Source organism: Anopheles moucheti, chromosome 2, assembly GCF_943734755.1.
Source record: "Anopheles moucheti chromosome 2, idAnoMoucSN_F20_07, whole genome shotgun sequence".
In the NCBI taxonomy this organism is placed as follows: domain Eukaryota; kingdom Metazoa; phylum Arthropoda; class Insecta; order Diptera; family Culicidae; genus Anopheles; species Anopheles moucheti.
The window spans coordinates 41,788,361-41,806,801 of record NC_069140.1 but is presented as its reverse complement, the minus strand read 5'-3'; the positions used below and the strand labels follow the sequence as shown (position 1 = coordinate 41,806,801).

The window sequence follows — 18,441 nt, the reverse complement described above, 5'->3', positions numbered from 1 at the left end:
ACACCACGTTCTCCCCTACACATTTGGCGCGGCCAGCGTTGGTGGAGAGTTTCCCGTTGGCTAGTTGTCATGGTATGTCAGTCTAGCTGTCGGCAGAACAGATTAATGGCGATCGATCAGATTACAGCGGCTCGTTTCTAGGCGGTGGTTTGAAGAGATCGGTTTTTTGGGGTGGAATTTTGCTACCATGTACTATTGTGTCGTGCTAGAGAGTAATGGCAACGGCAATAGCAATACAAGCGTGTACTTTATGAATCGTTCGACAACAGTCATTCGCATCAATTTTCAGTAAGGAGTTATTTAAATCTGAAATTACTATCTGAAGAGATTCAAAAGAGACTCTAGAGCTAATAGACTTTAGATGAACTCTATAGATCCAAACTTGAGAATCAACGTTAATTCTTGAACAAGGAAAATTCTTAAATTTGTAAAGAATGTTAGGTATTAGAAGATATATGAGCATATGAAAATTCATTAATCTTAAAACAAGGTTCCCAAAAAACTTATCTATTTCAAAAGGATTATAAATCTCTGCAGCATCATAGATCAAGAATCTTTGATGGTTCGTGGAAAAGATTCTTTCATATCGTGAGTTTTTCGTCTTGTATATGAATTTACAAAGGTTTGTGATTTATTCTAATTTTTTGAGAATGGTCAGGCCGTATCTCTCAATTTGTGAATCTTCAGAGCTTCAACAATATTTTCAGACAACAAATCTTCGAGATTCATTAGTTCAAGAATGGAGATTCGATTACATTCATTTGTTTTGATGATTCTTTAAGAATAGTGAATATAAATTACATTAACCCGACTCTAAATAAAACGGCTTAACCGTTCTTTAAAACATAATAAAAAATAGCAGGCAATACCATTAATCTTTAGAAATATTTCCAGAACAATCTTTTGATATCTTAATAGACGATAATTTAACGTCCAAGACCACAATTTGGGGTATACTGTAATTAAAACTCACTTTAGCTACTTCACTTAAGCGTATGATCGTTAAACATTAGTGAAACGGTTTGCTACCAATTTGCTCATTGTTACGCCACGTGGACGCTGTGGTGGTTGCCTTATCGAAAAAAATCACACCTGCATGCGGCCATACCCGCGTGGGGTTTCACCGTGAGTATTACAACCCAACGTAAGAAAGAAAACAAAAAAAAAAGCTGCCATTAGCCGCAGCATACCCGGGACCAGAAAACAGGGTGACCATTCTCACCTACACCACACCATTAGCGTACTGTTGTGGCATTGTTGGTGAACGAAATTCGATCCAAAATACTGCAGCGGTGCTGCGGTACATTTACTTACGTTTCGTTACGTCGCAAGGGACGTGCGAGATAAAAGTCGCGTTTGTGGCAGGCCCCTTTTCTGGACGTTGCCCCATAGTTTTACGTTGTGGAAAGAAATGGATTCCTAATTTGAGTCTTTCATATTTTCCATGTGTAAGGTGAAAGATGAGGCAATTAGCATGGGTTCTATGGAAAAGGTCGCCAATGGGCGCAAGTAGGGACAGTTTTGGGGTCATTATGCAAATGGTCACGTGACTAAGGCGACAGTTGGACAACTAGATGGAACAGGAAAAGGTGCTGCAGTGTAACGTAATGTAGCAGCCTACTCAACGATAACCGCATTTGATGTACTTAACTCCATCAGCTTGAAGTAGTTTGACGTTGATACAATCTTTCCCATTCAGCCAGTACATCAGCTTACATGAAAATCACACAAACCTACTTGCAATGTTGCGTGAACTTCAAACACATTCGTTCAAGGTAATGCAGTCGATAGGTCGAAGTGCGATATAATCGATAGTACAAACGTACTTAAAGTGACCATATTCTTACCACCGAACAGAAGCTACGCTGGTGAGTTGAAAGTGGGTGTGAAAACAGAAAAAAACTGCTATCTGAATGGAAACCTCTGTTCCGAACAACATTATCCACTTAAAGTAGTAACTGGGTATCACCGGCATCGACCTGATCGGAGTGTAGGCTGAAAAGTACAGCTTGGCAGCGAAGCTATAGGTGACAATGGTGTTGGGTTCGGTTCGATGCCACTGGTGCGTAGCAATTTGTGCACTTCCCGTTCAACTTTTTCATACGGTGGAACAGTGTTGTGGAAAGCGTTATCGAAAAGACTCATTCAAGCGAACCACCTGATGAGATGGGGAAAGAAGTTTTCAACCGTTTCAAAAATCTGGGTTTGGCTTTGGGTGCAGGTGCAGGTTGGGCAATGTGTTGCAATGCAGAATGGCATCGTTAGTTAAAAGCAACATGTATTACACAGGTTTAATGCACCTGCATATTTGACCATAGTGTACATATGAATATGACATTGATTATATCAAAATCAACCTAGCCATCATACAGGAATAATGAGAACACCATAATGTTTACATAAATTCCTTATTGTTATGTACATCCCCTAAGCAACCTATTTTTAAAAGTCCTAGTAGTTAAATTGAAGTCAATTGAAGGATGCGAAATTAATCTTGATTAGTGATTGATTGGTTTATTAATTTTATATAGGTTTGCATCCAACAGTTCACCGAAAGTTATCGTTTTTTGTCAGTTCTCATTTAAATTTGCTCATTGATGGCGTGTTATTGTTTTAGATTAAATTGTTTATATCACAAATGACAATTAATTGAATTGTATTTACTACATGTTATATAAAAACAGCTCAAATTAAAACAATTTTGTGAAGCCTTTTTTGCAACATGTCTGTTGGGTTGATGAATTAAGCGACTCGATTTAAAGTTTATTGTTATTATTCACCGAAACATGTTTATACAACAAGACAAATTTGTTTTGGCTACTCGATTTTCCCCGGTAGCAAACGTGCATAAAATTGCTCGTGCCTTTCCGCGTGACGTTCCCATGGTGACGCTTCAGGGACTTTACATGCAACATAAACAAATAATTTTCAAACCCCAATCAACAACACCCCCTCCCCTATGAGTTTGATAGTACACAAAATAAATACAATGCCAGTAGTGAAAATTCGCTTCAATTAAAGTCCAGCTACCAAATGGTCCGTTTGTTTGAATGGTTGCTAGCTGCTGAACAGCTTGGAAGGAGACAATATGTTCAGTTACGTTTCATGGTAACGCAAACAAACCTTTTCAAGTAAGAAAAGAAACATATGTCGCTTACCAAAACCACTGCCACTGATGAACCAACGGGCATTATTGTTGTGCTGGCAACTGTTGGGCGTTCTCCAATATGTGCCATTTTTCCATCTCGCACCAAACCAAGTCCCGCGTGCGATGAGTTCGAGGTCGATATGACGATTAACCCGATTCGACATGCAAATAAACGGCACATATTGGAAGAACACTGGCAAAAGGTGTGAAGCTGTGTGTGCAAAAATGGCTTACTTAGCGGGTGGTTTCGGTAGCTTACTGCTGTTTACTACACGCCGCCCTGTGCGGTGTAGATCGCGTGGGGTTACAAGATTGTAAAACAATGGTGTCCCACTCACGGGTCGCTTTGGGCCAAAACTAGTGTGTGAAATGGTAATGGCGAATGGGATCATTGGTGTATGTGTGTGTTGGCGATGGCTTCCATATTGCTGTATTTACAAATGGCTACATTAAGGAATAACCTGTTTATTCATAATACCTTAAAAATATATTTCGATAACTGGCTGTATTAGGAACTCGAACTTGCCCGCAGGTAAAGTAAACTCTTGCCAAGCACCAACCAACTTTTTAGGCAATTGTGGTATTCTAAAGCCCACAATTTCCTGTGGAACATTGTAAACCGCACATGTTTATGTTGCTTTCCTTTTACGTGACCTCTTCACTATCTCCGATCCACTGTCCGATCGATCTTCAAATCGAAAACGTAAGGGAAACAGGTCGCCTCAAAGCAGACGATCTTTGATCGATTTTCTTTGCGTTAAAATACCTTCACTTCCTCCAACAATTCTCCACTGTGACCGCCCGTTTTCCGGCTGGTGCACGGTTCTCTCTTCCCCTGTCGTGAAATTCGAAACGCTTAAAAACCCTCACCGTATCACCGCAGCGGCGGAAACAAGTTATGGAAGAGACGAAGATTTTTCGGCCCTATTCTGAACCCTTCGTCCACTTCCACGTGATTGTACTACACAACGACAGCATTGTAGCGCACCGTAGAGCCTGAAAACTTGCCCCAGATCAAGATGCTGGCCGTTTTGCCGCCATTGGAATCGTCGCGTCATTGCGGTCACCGGCACAGGCCGAAGAAAAGGAACGTCGTACACATTTTCAAACCATCCGGTTTTGGGCGAAGCGAACCCTCCTCCCTTCGAACTCCCATCCTCTGGTCGTCGTCCGATAGGTTCTTCCGTCGATGATTTGGCGGTGGCCTCATTTCTTCGTCGAACAGTGACCGGGAAGGTCTTGCGTGTTTGGTGCGCGCTGTTTGGCGTCTTTCCCGGGGAAAGAATTCACCTTTTGAATGACGAACTGACGCATATTGTCGGTTACGATGAGGTGTGAAAGAAAGCACATACGTGCGAGATTACGCCATGTTGCGAAAGTTTGTCGCACCCGCAACGCAGCATGAGACTGCCTTTCAAGAAGCTCGATAGAATTCGATGGCATAGGGCAAACAGGCATCTATAGGAAGGAACTTTATTTTTAGCTCACGATCATTAATCTCTATGACGAATGGAATGGAAAGGTTTCCAGTTAAAAGCAAGAGGAACCATTTACCTCACCTATGAATAATGCGAAATGTTTTTTGTGTTGTTGAGAAAAAAACGAGTTTCTCTTTAATAAATTCCACAAAAGTTCCATTGAATTGCATCGCATAAAAAGCAACAGGGCATCGTATGCATTGTGCTAATTGCATTACACTAAATGGCATCGGTTTGCCTTATGCAGCATTCGTTCGCCGGTACGATTATCGACCGGCCGGCTGACGGAACTGTTGTCGGTAATTTATCGATTCGTAGAATGACCAACCTCAGTGACGTGTTCCGTGTAACGTGAGTCTCATCACGGGTACGATGTTCTTAGCGGCTTGAGTTTGTTTCCTTTCGCCTTGTTTAGCTTCTAATCTCATTTTTTTCAAGGTCAAGACTTTTCTCCATCAAGGGTAGGATAAAACGAGGCAAGCACAACAATGGAAATGATTATGTGATGCCTGTTAGAGCACAAAATTGTTGTATACACTGAGTTAAGATACTTGTAAAACAGCTTAAGATAATTTATCAATACTTGACACCGGGTTGTGTTGATCGTTCAATCTAATGATCGTTCTATTTGGTTTTTTATGTTGGGAAATTTATTTGTTCCCATGACACTTTTTACCAGATTTCTCACTGGCAGAAGCGTTCTCACAAATTCCCTCTACTAACTAGGTGGGGTGAAAATGTTTAGCTGCTACCCAACATGATTTCATCCATTTGTTTGTTCATTACCTGCTAAAAAGGAAAATAAGATGTCGTTGCTTCTAATTAGAATTTTATGATTCTATCTTCGGTTCGACCTGAAGTAACTTCATTGTTTCATTGCACAGCTATGCCACCGGGGTAAAATTCCATTTGCTTACGCACGCTTAACTGGGGGAACGATCTTCTAGCCATGGCTGGTTCCCATTAAAAACGCGATCTTCCCCCAAAAACCTACCAATTAGGTACACACGCAAGGGCAGGGACTGTGCGGATTTCTCGTAAAATTGTTCAAAAACAACGATCAAGAACGCAACTCCGCTCGCAGGGTCAGTGAAAGGTAACACCGCCAACGATAGATTTCAATGGTACGAAAACGACGAACCCTCGTAAGATGTGCTGCTTTTACGGTACGGTTGCTTTTGCCCCTTTCCTTTCGTGATCTTTCCATCATTCTGGTTGGCATTTGTGTGCGTGTGTGTGTGATGATCAGTCCGTTCGTTCTCTTTATACCACTGCTTTGTGCCCCGAAGGAACGGCGACTTCGATGCCGTTCGCACTGGTGGTAGAGCGCTACGTTCGCTTCCCTTCTTTTGCGTTGAGGTTCTTGTACACATGCTGATGATTTCTGGTTTTCGCTGATACCCGCTGTGTTTTTAACAATCATCATCACGAAACACACGGCAGATCGTCGCGCGTAGGGAAGCAAGAGAACCAGAAGGAAACATAAAACAACCTTACATTACTTAGCAGACTGTGTGCGTTAAACCACACAGCCAGAGACACACACCAACATCGAGGCAGGTTGTGGCCTGGGACTTTCTTAAGGAGTTTCGCCGTACGTTCTTATGTTGCCTTCTCGTGCGGCTCGGGTCAGTGGGAAACCGATGGAATTTGGGTGCGTTTGTTGGCATCCTCACAAACGATCTTTTATGCTGTGTGTGAACAGGTAGCCTGCATGTGTGTATGGGTACAAACGATCATGCTCGTTCAGGGCACCTGGCTGATTTGTCTCCTCAAAACGACACGGGATGCGACGCGATAAACTTTGCTGCTTTGAATCTTAACGTAAAGCGATCCGTTTGAAGGAAGCTAATATTATTTGGAATCATTTTCTTCATTTATATATAGGGAAGCTCGACAACACTTAAAACAAATGTAAATAAATAACACCCCAGAGCGATCTTCAGCACGTTCAATCAGATGATGTGCTTATAATTAAAAGATTACATTTAAAATTCAAAACCCCAACGAAACGTGACGCCATGAAAAAGGGGAGGCAGATACACAAAAAAAAAAAGATCTTACGATGAACGCCGTTGTCGCTGGTTGTGGTGGTTACCACATGATATTAAACCCACCCCTACAGCGGATGTTTGTGGTTGTAACGGCGCTGACGGTGTTAAAATTCCAGCTCGTGACTCATACCTGGGGCTTGGTGTCTAGTACACGCGCGGCTTAGACTACCCTCTCTATGAATTGCTTGCATTTTGCCGAGACTTCAAACTCCATACCCAAAAGTGTTTGTCTTTTCGCGGCGCACTCGTTAGGGGAATTTACGCTGGATTTATTGAACGTAGAATTGAAACTGGTTGTGGCGAGATGGTTAAGCTGTTTGTGCAGTTCAAACGACAACATTTAAACACATTTGCACACAAAATCCCCAAACACTTACCAATGATAAACACCCCGAGGGTGGTGACCGGTGCAAGCATCAGGCTGCGGATCCTCATCTTGGGGTTCGTAGCTTGCGCCTATTTCTTTCCTTTTGGTTCGGTCCCCCCCTCCAGCGCGATGCACTTTCACGCGCTCTCGCCGGCTATCTGAACGGCCGTCGCGCCCAACTCGCGCGTTCGCTTTTCTATCAATATTTTCTTCCTTCACATCCACTCACACTCACGCACTATTCGCAAAATAACATTCAATTTTCCACCGACACAAACACGGGATAGCGAAAACACCAAAAACCTTCGCCTCACTACCGTTTGATGACGCTTTGGCTTAATGCATTAGTGATGCGTTGGGTGGCGTTTGGGGATGCGTTTGTTGCTGCTGCTGCTGCTACTGATGATGATGATGATGATGCTGGTTCGAGTCGTTTTTCTCTTCTTCACGGTGCACGATCGCATGTGCTTCCTTTCTACTCTCATCGGTGTGTATTCGGATGACGGGGGTTTTTCAGCTCGCGAAGGGAAAGTAAAATTTAGCTCGTGTTGCAAAATGTTGTACCAACAGACAAACATCAACAACACTAAGCACTACCGGTGGATTCTTGCTTCCAGGTGCTTGGGTGACACATTTTAAAATCGCTATCAAATGACACGCCGTAGAACGAGCGATCTCTTCCACACAGAATGATCAACACTTGCTGCACACTTTCGCACACTTTCGCGAGACAAATAGACGCACACACACACACGCAAAACGAACCCCTGCCAACGGGGGAGAATGGATGTTGAGCTGCTCGTATCAACCCCCTTGCGGTGTTGATCTATGCAAGCATTTTTTTTTGCTATCGCCTAGCACTCGATTCATTCACGTGTGTTAAGAAGGGGGCGTAAAACCGGTCTAAGCACAATTGCTTCACACTTTGAAATTATTGCTGCACACAGATAGCAATTATGAACTACAACACATACACGTGGAACAGAGAAAATACATTAAATAAATTTTTCACTGCTGTTGTTTCGGCGGGACACCAACTCGATGGGGATACAACGATATTTCTATGCGGTTCGCGCACTCCCAGCGGTCGCGAATAGTGTACTGGTCGCCGGACGCACGCTACAAAACCCGTCCGTACGCGACCAAACTTCGAACTCAACTGACCGTCGTCGTTCGCGTACGCATCGCGGTTTGTGGCAAGCAGGCTACACCACGACACGGGACACGCTTTGGCGTCCGAACACCATGACAACGGCGCAGCACGGCGAGACAATGGAACACGGCAGCATGACGACACGGCGCCCTTGCAGCCCTTGCCGTACTGGAAGTGTGTTGGTGTGTTGGCTGCAGCGCTGCGGCACAACTGTAGGCTCTCCTCACGTTACGCACTGTGAGATTCTAGTCGCGCCGCTACTATGGAGCCTTCTCACGCACGATTGAATGTGCTGCTCAAGATCGATTGGTTGTATTATGGTAGTGCGCAAACAACGCACTAGCTCGAAGGGGAACGTTTAGTATAAGCACAGCTTCAAGAAGTACCCTTTACGCACAGCACAACACGCACGAAAACACTAAACAGTGCCACGGGTCTACGGAACCAAACAAATGGGCCCTTTTGCTAATGTAGCCACCGTGTGTTTGCTATAAACTGCAGGTATGCGTAGGCGCAGCGTGAGTGTGTTCGTGTGGACAGGTGAAAAATAACAGTAGAGGCTTGTAATGGACATAACAATATGTTGGTAAAAAAATATTAAATATATCGTACGGGTGTTTAGAATAAACATACCTTCTATTGTGTTTAAACTTATCGAAGAAAAAGTGTATTAAAAAATTACATTTATAACTAATAAATCCACCGACAGTGGGCACGGTACTGCATGCACAATTAGCTAATACAGTACCGTACACAATAAGTGTAGCGCCTACAGTATGCTAATTAAAAAACTTGATTTTTGGCTTAAAAAATTCCACGGAGTGTTTGCTTAGTCGTAAACTTTATATAAAGTTCACGAGAAACTCCGTTACAAAGTTAGAGACTGAAAAGCGAAGCAGTTTCGCTTAACGTTAAGATCGAGGACTTCAAACCCGTTGATCTCGAAACCATATTTTTCAAGTTGATGAGTATCGTCACTCAAATAAATAAATAGTAATAAAATAATAAATTACTTAAAGCTATCTTTTTTCCGAAAATATATTTATATCCCAAACATCAAGGCATTTCATTGCGCCAAAGTATACTACCCCCTTAATATTTTAAACGAAGCAGCATAAATCCTCATCTATATAAAATTGATTTTATTTCGATATCGATCGACACCGATATCGACAAGATCGATATGAAATGAAATAAATCAAAACGGCTGATTTTTTAATATGAGCTAAACAAAATTTAATTTCAAATTTTACATAAATGTAAAAGAAATCTTTCGTTTCTTGTCATCACGCTTGTACCGGAAAAGTAAACAGTTTTATTATCCCTAAATCACTTATAATGGATTCGAACAACTTTATTTTCAAATAGAAGATATAAAATAAATCAAATATTTGGTGGTGTTTTACCCTATTGTACATACAGTTTAAAGTTTTTGTTTGGTTTTTCTTCTCTCTGCTAGCAAACGTCTACGGTTGTACATTCGTCCATTATGCCCATTATGCGTGATTCTAGCATACAAAGCACCATGACGATCGGTAGCGTACGATCCGTGTGCCTCTGTGCATTTGTCAAACAAAATGTTAAATATGTTTTGTTTTGTTTTTTACATCCACGAAATCATAATCCGTTTTGTACGATATCACACAGTGGGATTTCAAAATTGTTTCCTTTAGGTTTAGGTTAAGGTTTTGTTACCATATGTTGTTCTCCTATTGGTTTTTTGCTACTGCTTCAATATTTCGCATCGCTCACTACTAAGAAAAGTCTAAGTGCAAGCTTATGAGCTTAGTGAATGTCGAACTTAGTAAATAGCAAAACACCTGCGTTAACGACATTCGCCTGGTGCCGACATTCGCCTATACCTTACCACAAACGTATCTAATCCTAACGACAAAAGATATATTGCTCTTGAATAGTTATTGTAGGGCCGAAAGGGTACCATCGGTTCGTTTTACAATTATTTGCTATATGCACCGGTGGCTTCAATGGCTACTGTCAAGAATTTGTTTTCAATTTGTTGAAGTGAAATATTAAATAGTTCTCAAGATATTTGCTACGTTTTTGTCACAGATTTTCCTCTATTTATTGGACGTTTAAAAATTCTTTCCCTATACTTTACAAGCATTCGTTCACGTGCTGCTCAACTGTACTCGTACAGTACCGCGTAAAGCTGACTATTGATCATGGAAGGGGATATCGAGTGCATACTAGTTTGAGCTGCGGATAATACAAAGCAACAGGTACAAGAGAGGTGAAAGAATTGTAATAATTATCATCCGTGAAGCGTTAAAAAAAACAATAGGACAAATCAAATACGCTGTACAACAGCTTGGTGGTGGTAAGCGTAAGTTGTGGAAAATCGTTATGAAAAAAGTATGCAGTTAAATCGAGTAAGGGTTCGAAAATTCCACAGGGTACACAACGAATGTATTATTCTTTTGGTCAGGTGCAAAGACACGTACAGTACAGACAGCGAGCCAGTAGCAGAATATTTATTACAATTTTGATTTGGTTTGAGCAAATAACTAACAGATAAAACAGTACAATGGTTGCAGTACATGTAAGGATAAATTATAAACTAATAACAATGGCACTTCTCACAGTGGTATGGTTGACATCTGTGGGACAACAGTATAACGGACCGTACCAATTTGAAGCTTGAGCTGTGCTTACACAATACACAGCTTGGTAACAAGATTAGGAATAAGCAAAACATTTATCTTTCTACATAAATATATGTGTAAATTTTACCCATCTCTCAACACAAACAAAAAAAGGTGCAGTCAAGTCATTTGTTTGTTGATCCCTACCAACCGTTAGTATTTAGGATTTAGTTTGTAACTTTGTTGAGATTTTACTATCAACTTATAAATGTTCAATGAGCTATTCAATATAATCGAGTGTATGTTTTTTTTTTATTATTGTGTCTTCATGCTGATTTCCAAAATGGAAAGTATTGTTTCTGAATTATTTGATTGTTTAAAAACCGTACTATTGATGATGTTGGGTGTCCGTAGAAAAGTTTTGTTTCGAGTTTTCTGGGCTATATTTGTAGCATTGTTAAGGTTCTATAACCCGTAGAAATTGGTTTTCATTGTAAATTTTGGGGTTTTAGCTTCCTGTTTCATCTATATACTATGTATGCGTTCTAGTGGAACACGAAGTAACGGACTAGAAAATATCAGATACGGTATAAAGAGAGGAAACGAAACAGAGTTAATAGTGGTAAAGATTACATAAGATTAATGAAAGAAAAAAGACTGATTATAAATAAGATAAAATAAACATAACAACATTTGATTTATATAAAAAAAAAACATAATATGCGACAAAAAATCAAGCAGACGAAATAATATTAGTGCCACAGCGTCTATTAAAATGCAAACAATGATGTAAACCGTATTATCTTAAAATGAAAAACAGGTAATTACTGCAATTACCCTTCGTGTAGCGAATACACAGACGCATATAAAATGTATATGTTTTACATGCTTCTTCCACTGAAATTTTCTACCACTGCTCTAGATGGCATTAGTCTTTCTCACGTGTTGTATTATGTACCGCACAGTGGTGATGCTCTATACTTTTCTAGCTTATGGGCGTGTAATTGCTGTTCTGTAAGCACTATCCGAGTGGATAAAGATATTTCCTTTTGTGTGGCTACAAGGACTAATTTTACAAATTGAAATGCCAATGTTGGAAGCAGTGTGTTATCGATTCTACAAAAGATAAATTATCAACAAGCGCTTAGAAAAACCCTCGCGTCAAAACAACTTAATGATCTACTCTACATATTGCTTTGCAATATTGCCTGTATTTCTCGGTCATGATTTGGTAAACTGCTATGTAAACTAACTATCGTGTCATTAGCAACAATTTAAATATCTCTACTAACAACCGAATTTGTATATTGCATGAATCTGTTTCAGAGAAATTGTTTAGTAATGATAACTTAATCTGTGGTTAATAAATGTATCAGTTCCATGTGGTATAATGTTAAATGTTGCAAAACGCAATTATGTTTCATCAATCGGAATGTACGTATCAACGCACGATTCAAAGATGAGTGATAACTGAAATAATCTGAAGTAATTCACACTAAATAGAAATGATTTACGATAAGTAACACTGCGCGCTCGCACGCGGCTGTGTGTGTGTGGACAGAACGTGTTTAGTTGATCGCTGCTATTGTGTTATTAACGTAATCGATGTTTCATCGCCAGCTGGCATTAGATTCCAAATCTAAATCGGCTGGCTGTTACGTTTGCTTATCAGCTATGCAATTTTTTGGTGAAAAAACGAAATATCAGTTTTGTGGTGGGTCTTTTGATGTGGGAGCTACTACAACTTGTATAAATGTCATTTCAGTGTAAGGAGGACACAGGCAGGTATGATTATTCTAAAAACACAAGAACTTGCGAAAGATAGCAAGAAGAGTGAACTTCGAACGGTCAACGGTCGGCTGTCCTGCTCACTGTGCTCAGTGTGGCCGATAGTGCGGATCGGAATCGTTAAATGATGTCTTACCTCTACCATTAGCCAGATTCATCGCACTGGTACCGCACGCGGCCAGATGCGGACTGTGATCGCTACGGGTGCGATTGTTCAGAAACTCGCGGATGTGCTGAACGATCAGATCAATTGCGACTGGAAATAAGAGAATAAACAGAACATTATTTTAGTGAGATTATACGCGACAATTGCATTACCTAAACTATCAACAAAGAGGATCAAAAACAGTATCTGTTTAACCAAATTACACCAGGAGGACTGAAGTACGACCAAAAAAAAGACACAATTAATACAAGGACGAGAATTGCAGCATTAGAAGACTTTACCAACCAACGTGTGTAAGTGTAGTGGAGTCGTCGAAAATCCAACGGTGAAATAAATTGTACGTAAATAAAAAAAGAGCATGCACCCACAAAAAATACGAAATGAGGGAAAGTATGATAAAATACAAAAACAAAATGAAATAAGTCGTACCGATGTATGCGTTGTCGAAAAATGTCCTCTTTATTGTGCCATACACAAAACATGCCTTATCAGATTATTAGGGTATTGGTCTTATCGATTGTATGATCACCATTCGTTTCGATTATGTAGTATCGTATTTGTTTTGCGTTTTCCTGATGTACTGTTTTCTTTTTTTTAATGCTAAACACGTATGCTTTTCGCATGTTCATCTAATCAGATGATGCGATCGTAGATCTTAAATCAGAGTAAGAGTGTTTTTAACAATTAGCCTTGTCTGAGTGAGGAATGCAGACGGCTAAAGTTGTGTTTTTGGTATTTAAACTATCATTTGTATGTGTAATCTTGCGCTGCAGCAATTCACTGATTTATGGTTAAACGAAAAGTTGGTTTAGCTGAATGATGGTCGTGGAAATAGATATCTAAACCTGGCAGTGGCACGAACAGACAGATGATGCAGGAGGAATGTGTTTTGAATTGGGTCGCTTGCAAATTAACTATAGAACTGCATTGAGGAATGTTGGGAAAAATGCGGTTGCAATAGTTTGATGCGATTGAACAGGATATCTATGTTGTTGCATAAATGCATAAAATTTTCGAATATGTGGCACAATAGGCTGAAGGCCTTGTAAAGGCTATTGTTTTAACAAGTGCTGGGGTACGATAAGATGTATTATTAAACAGTTCATTAGTAGAACTGGTGGAAACTGCTGTTACAAAAGCTTCCGGTTACAAAAATGTCAACGCATTTGAGTAAAGAGAAAGTTTTTGTTGCAAGACTTTATGAACGGGATCGGTTGCAAAATATCCACAACAAATACTTTATCTGGACGTTATAAACTTTCACAAGAAGCTTATTTGTTTGAATTTATCAGTCTAAATAGCGTTTTACCATTAAAGTTACGGGATGTATGTCAGTAAAGAATTTAAATGCCCAATTACTGCAAAAATACTAGTTATTAAACTCCCAGTGAAAAACTGTATAAAAAAATAGCTGTCATGCAGTATGTTAGCTTGGAACATTGATTTGGCATGCGTTTTGCTGAGGTTTTTTTGCCGTTACGCCTATGTTTTTACGCTCTAATTACTAAGTTCCGGTGGCAAGTCCGGACGAAACAACATTTGACAGTTAGAAGTGTGAGCCGCACTGGTTGCGTTTTCGCGATGATGTGCTTTGGTACGATCATTGGTTTGTATCCTCAGGCAGCGTTTACATGTGATACCAGTAACACAGATTGGTCCTGTACTGTAGTATATGATCGATGCAGGACTATTTTTTGCCGAGAACCAACATGACCTAACTGACCCCACACGATTTAATGTCCATTCTGGTTGAATCCGCCACTGGGATGCAAGATCTCATTAATGTGATGTACTATCAGATCGATCGCAACTGTAAAATGTTAGAAAAAGATGAGCAAGAAAAATCAGAGACACATCCAGTAGAAACTATTTCGCTGCTTGTTGCTCCGTTAGGTTAAATTCGGCGCGAAATGCCATTATTTCTCAACAAAAGGATAAACACGTTGGATAAAGTCCAGTTTCAGAATCGAAACTACAAATACGTGATTTTGTTATATGCATGACCCAGAAAAATAAAATGAAATTGTTTTGACACAAACACAATAAAGACACAAAACAAACGCACACACACATACACCATACATAAATTTATAGTGATAGGTATTGTCGGAAAGTATCGAAGAAGTATTAAATCAAGCCACAATAAAGGATAGAGAATAAAACCCGTTCCATACTGATGATATACTGCGCACAATTTTCAGTGAAGGTAGAAGTGCAATAAGGCAATTATAAAAGAAATTAAGAGGCAAATGGGAGGTACAAAAACGATTGTAATTAATTGGTACAGTTTTAGTCAGACCAGAAATGACTATACAAATCAAAGATCAAATATAAGATTTTACTGCTTAAGAAAGCGTAAACAAACTAGGAAAAATTCTGTGATAGAAAATTCCACAACCGAACAGTATTGGATTATACAGAATAAAGCACAAATTATAAATTGGAAATCTTTTACTCAAAGCTGTAATTTACCTGTATTATCAGCTCCTCTTGGAATTACAACATCCGCAAACTTCTTCGTCTGAAATGAATGGGTCGTTCGTGAGATACAGTACTTCGAATGAAATTGATCAGTATCATACCGGAGAGCAAAATTCTTCAAAAGCAGGTTTGACGAAATTCATGTAAGCATTGAGTACTTGGTCCAAGTCTCGTCCTCGTTCGTTAATGTCCCGTGGAACTGGAACATACAAGTTGAATGTTGTTGAATATGACGAACATCATATGACAAACTTATGAAATCATTACCTCGTCGTGCTAGTCTTGTGTCCGAATCGGTATCGACAAACAACTTCATGTGAAAAAGATCACGGATGGCGGGGAAATAGAACACTAATATGCCCTCAAACAACACCACATCCGCCGGATATATAACAATTCGCTTTTCCGGGCAAACTGCGTTTCTTCGATAATCATATTCGTTAATCTCCACTTTTTTCCCTTGAAGAATTTCCTGCAACGTTTGAAGCATCAATTCCTCGTTGAAGGCGCTCGGATGGTCGAAGTTAAACAGACCGCGTTCGGCCCGCGCCTTTTCCGACTCGGACAACTCGCGATAGAAACTGTCTTGGCTTATAGTGACGACCTGTGCATCAAATGGAAATGAAAACAATTGCATATTGTGCAGCGTGAGCGAACGATGATTACGTAAATAAGTTGGACGCTGTGTTTGCTCACTTGTCGCTGCGTATGGTCCATATCAGCTTGGCCTAGTTGCTCCATGATTCGTTTGCATACGGTAGACTACGGAACAAAAAGGGAGGAGAAATGTTGTGTGTTGGTGGTGACTGCAGGTTTTAGCAATTGATGGGGCATGCAGATGACGACCGTCTATATTTGGCACCGATTTCAAGGCCGGGGCCATATTTTGATTTGCACTGCAGACTGCGCAGCAATCTTTTGGGTAAACCCCTTGGTACGCGCTAGGCACTCACCTTTCCGCTCGCCGTTCCACCAGCAACTCCGATCAAAAATGGTGTTTTCACTACATCGGCTGAATTGCCGTTCAATCGCGCACCGTTTACACATTCTATGTCACTCATTGCAACGGAATAATGTTAGTTTTCGCTAACTTTGGGCGGGGAAAAGGAGAAAATCAATCTGCACGACGGCAGTACGCAAACGAGAATCTTTTTACTATCTTGACATCTGGTTCTGAGGAATTTTCCCCGTGACAGACGTTTATTTATATTTTAAAACAAACAATGACATTTGTCAAATTGTGTTCTGTGTATATCACCGAGTTGAATCTTTTGGAAGAGTGTAAATGTATCTAAACACAAATTTTGCTCTGGAACAGGCAATGCAGAACTTTAATTGATGGAAAACAATATATTTTTGCTTCGTGGTTCCATATGCGCTAGCTCATTTGATCACCACAAGCAAACAAATAACATAAGCGATGCTCATGGATAAAAATGCCAAAATTGATATGTCGCCTAAAGGTATGCAATGAAGTGCTGTTTTTTTTCAAACACCTTTATATGTTATTAATGTTTACTGTAGCCTTCCGCATGAATTACATTTAGTCCACTCGTTCACCACATGTAAGCCTTCCTCAGTAGAAGTGGATAAAAATTAATTGTGAACCATCGGAATCCGATAAGTTCCCTTTGGATACTGCTGCGCTCTTCAAAGTCAGACACAAAGCTATATATTCGCCTAAGCGTATGCAATACTTGTGACAGGGACAAGGCGGTAGGAGTGTCTGCTGAATATTCTGGAGAAAGTGGAGTAGAAAAGTACCTCTTTTAGTTGGAAACTGTCATTAAAATATAAACTACCACATTTATTTTAAACTCGCTAACGACATACAGAACCGGTTTGCTGTAGTAAAGTAAAGCCGTCTTTGCTCGGGACAGTATCAGTTCGAAAGACACAATTGCAGTGCTTAGATCTTACCTCAGCGATCGCTTCTTTTCGATACGGATAGGAGATTCCCTACACCAGCACCATGCTGACGTCCTCAGGCGTACCGCGAAGCAGCAACCTCTGTCGTTTGCTGTTCCATCATCTTCATCAACGACATTTCAATTGTACTAATAGCTAACTACCATCTCCTTTGCGCTGATGATGCAAGCATATTCCGTGCTATTCGTTGTCCTGCCGGTCATGCCATATTGTTTCATGTTTATTAATTAAAGATATTACAGGATTCGCTCGAGTTGTTTCATCCTGGTTCAAACGTAATGCTTTGGCATTCTGTCCTGCAGCATAGTATCGTTCAGCACGCACGACTTGAATCCATCCAGCGAATGTCTACTCGCTTCGCTCTGCCCTCCTGGAATCCATCTGCATTATAGGTCGAGATGTTTGCTATTTTAACTAATGCCCCTCGAGGAGAGCGTACTGAGGTCCGTTGATCAATTAACCAATTACAAGTACAATTTTTTGGGGAATTATGATTTTAATATGCTATTTCTCTGTTACAACTACCCTTGAAAGTTTTGAAAGCTATATCCTTCCATCAAGACTTGGCTAGGTTGTTTAATGTATCATGTCAGAAGTCTGTAGTTATTGCTAGGAGTTGTGAACGGGGTAACTTCATCGTTGTTTAAAGGATTTGATGTCCATTATCATGTTTTTCTATTCTCTTATATATTTTAGTTTCTATGTATTGTTTCTGTGTTTGGTTTAAAATTTAAACTTAAATTATATTTAACTCTCTGAGAATGCATCGTATCAGATGATTGTATGCTTTGAATATATTTATGATTTCTAAAATTCTTTGTTACAATCGTCCAGTTATTAAAGTATCGTCTTAAGTATGAACCTGAACCAGTGGGATAGGTTAATCAATTTTATCTACACAAAAAAGCGACAGCAACACCGTTCCGTATGCATCGTTGAAGTTTTGTGATAGTCGATGCATACGCTAGTGGGCGGGAATATTCCGGTTTACTGCGGACGATCAGCGATGGTGGTGGAGCAGCATTGGAAATGAGATTAACGTACTGTCAATATGGTTGGTGAAATATGTGTTAATCTTATCCGTCCTGTTAAGGTCGCGACGATTTCGTGGATGGAAGCATCCGTTAATCCCGTACCTAATCCGCCCTAATGAACCAACCGATCAGTCAAATCAGCGCAACCCGCTTACAGGCAACGCGACCACTTTCGCACTGTTGGCTCGCGAACTTTTGGCCTTCTGATGCTAGCAATGAAAACAATGGAATGTTAGCACG

General features: G+C 40.2%; 2 protein-coding genes across 4 annotated transcripts in view; both read right to left on the bottom strand.

Annotated features, from left to right (window-relative positions):
• The window catches only part of LOC128297777 (protein crumbs), a 29,966-nt gene extending 22,738 nt beyond the window's left edge, over positions 1-7,228 (bottom strand). The window contains exons 1-2 of one of the 2 annotated variants that reach the window (XM_053033471.1): positions 7,058-7,228; positions 5,346-5,348 (exon numbers count right to left, since the gene is read on the bottom strand). In XM_053033471.1, the coding sequence (XP_052889431.1) occupies positions 5,346-5,348; positions 7,058-7,115 (61 nt within the window). In that variant the 5' untranslated portion in view covers positions 7,116-7,228. The remainder of the gene's footprint in view (positions 1-5,345; positions 5,349-7,057) is intronic. The other variant, XM_053033472.1, reaches the window with a different exon arrangement.
• Positions 7,229-9,524: 2,296 nt separating this feature from the next.
• On the bottom strand, positions 9,525-16,393 carry LOC128309854 (uridine-cytidine kinase). Of its 2 annotated transcripts, XM_053046336.1 has the most exons (7): positions 16,192-16,393; positions 15,935-16,000; positions 15,506-15,842; positions 15,340-15,437; positions 15,230-15,278; positions 12,728-12,847; positions 9,525-10,417 (listed from the first exon to the last, which is right to left on the bottom strand). In XM_053046336.1, the coding sequence occupies exons 1-7, from the start codon at positions 16,297-16,299 to the stop codon at positions 10,341-10,343; spliced, it is 855 nt and encodes a 284-aa protein (XP_052902296.1). In that variant the 5' UTR covers positions 16,300-16,393; the 3' UTR covers positions 9,525-10,340. The 2 variants fall into 2 exon arrangements, with proteins under 2 accessions (XP_052902296.1, XP_052902297.1); XM_053046337.1 differs by lacking the exons at positions 9,525-10,417; positions 12,728-12,847 and adding an exon at positions 13,202-14,567.
• Between the last annotated feature and the right edge of the window lie 2,048 nt (positions 16,394-18,441).

What these genes read in the sequence shown, in the direction of transcription:
- LOC128309854 (XM_053046336.1), bottom strand. Translation starts at nt 16,299, where the DNA reads ATGAGTGACATAGAATGTGTAAACGGTGCGCGATTGAACGGCAATTCA. An exon ending in TGGACCATACGCAGCGACAA is followed by an intron (nt 15,843 to 15,934) that starts GTGAGCAAACAC and finishes TTTGATGCACAG; the next exon opens with GTCGTCACTATAAGCCAAGA. An exon ending in GAATCTGGCTAATGGTAGAG is followed by an intron (nt 10,418 to 12,727) that starts GTAAGACATCAT and finishes TATTATCCGCAG; the next exon opens with CTCAAACTAGTATGCACTCG.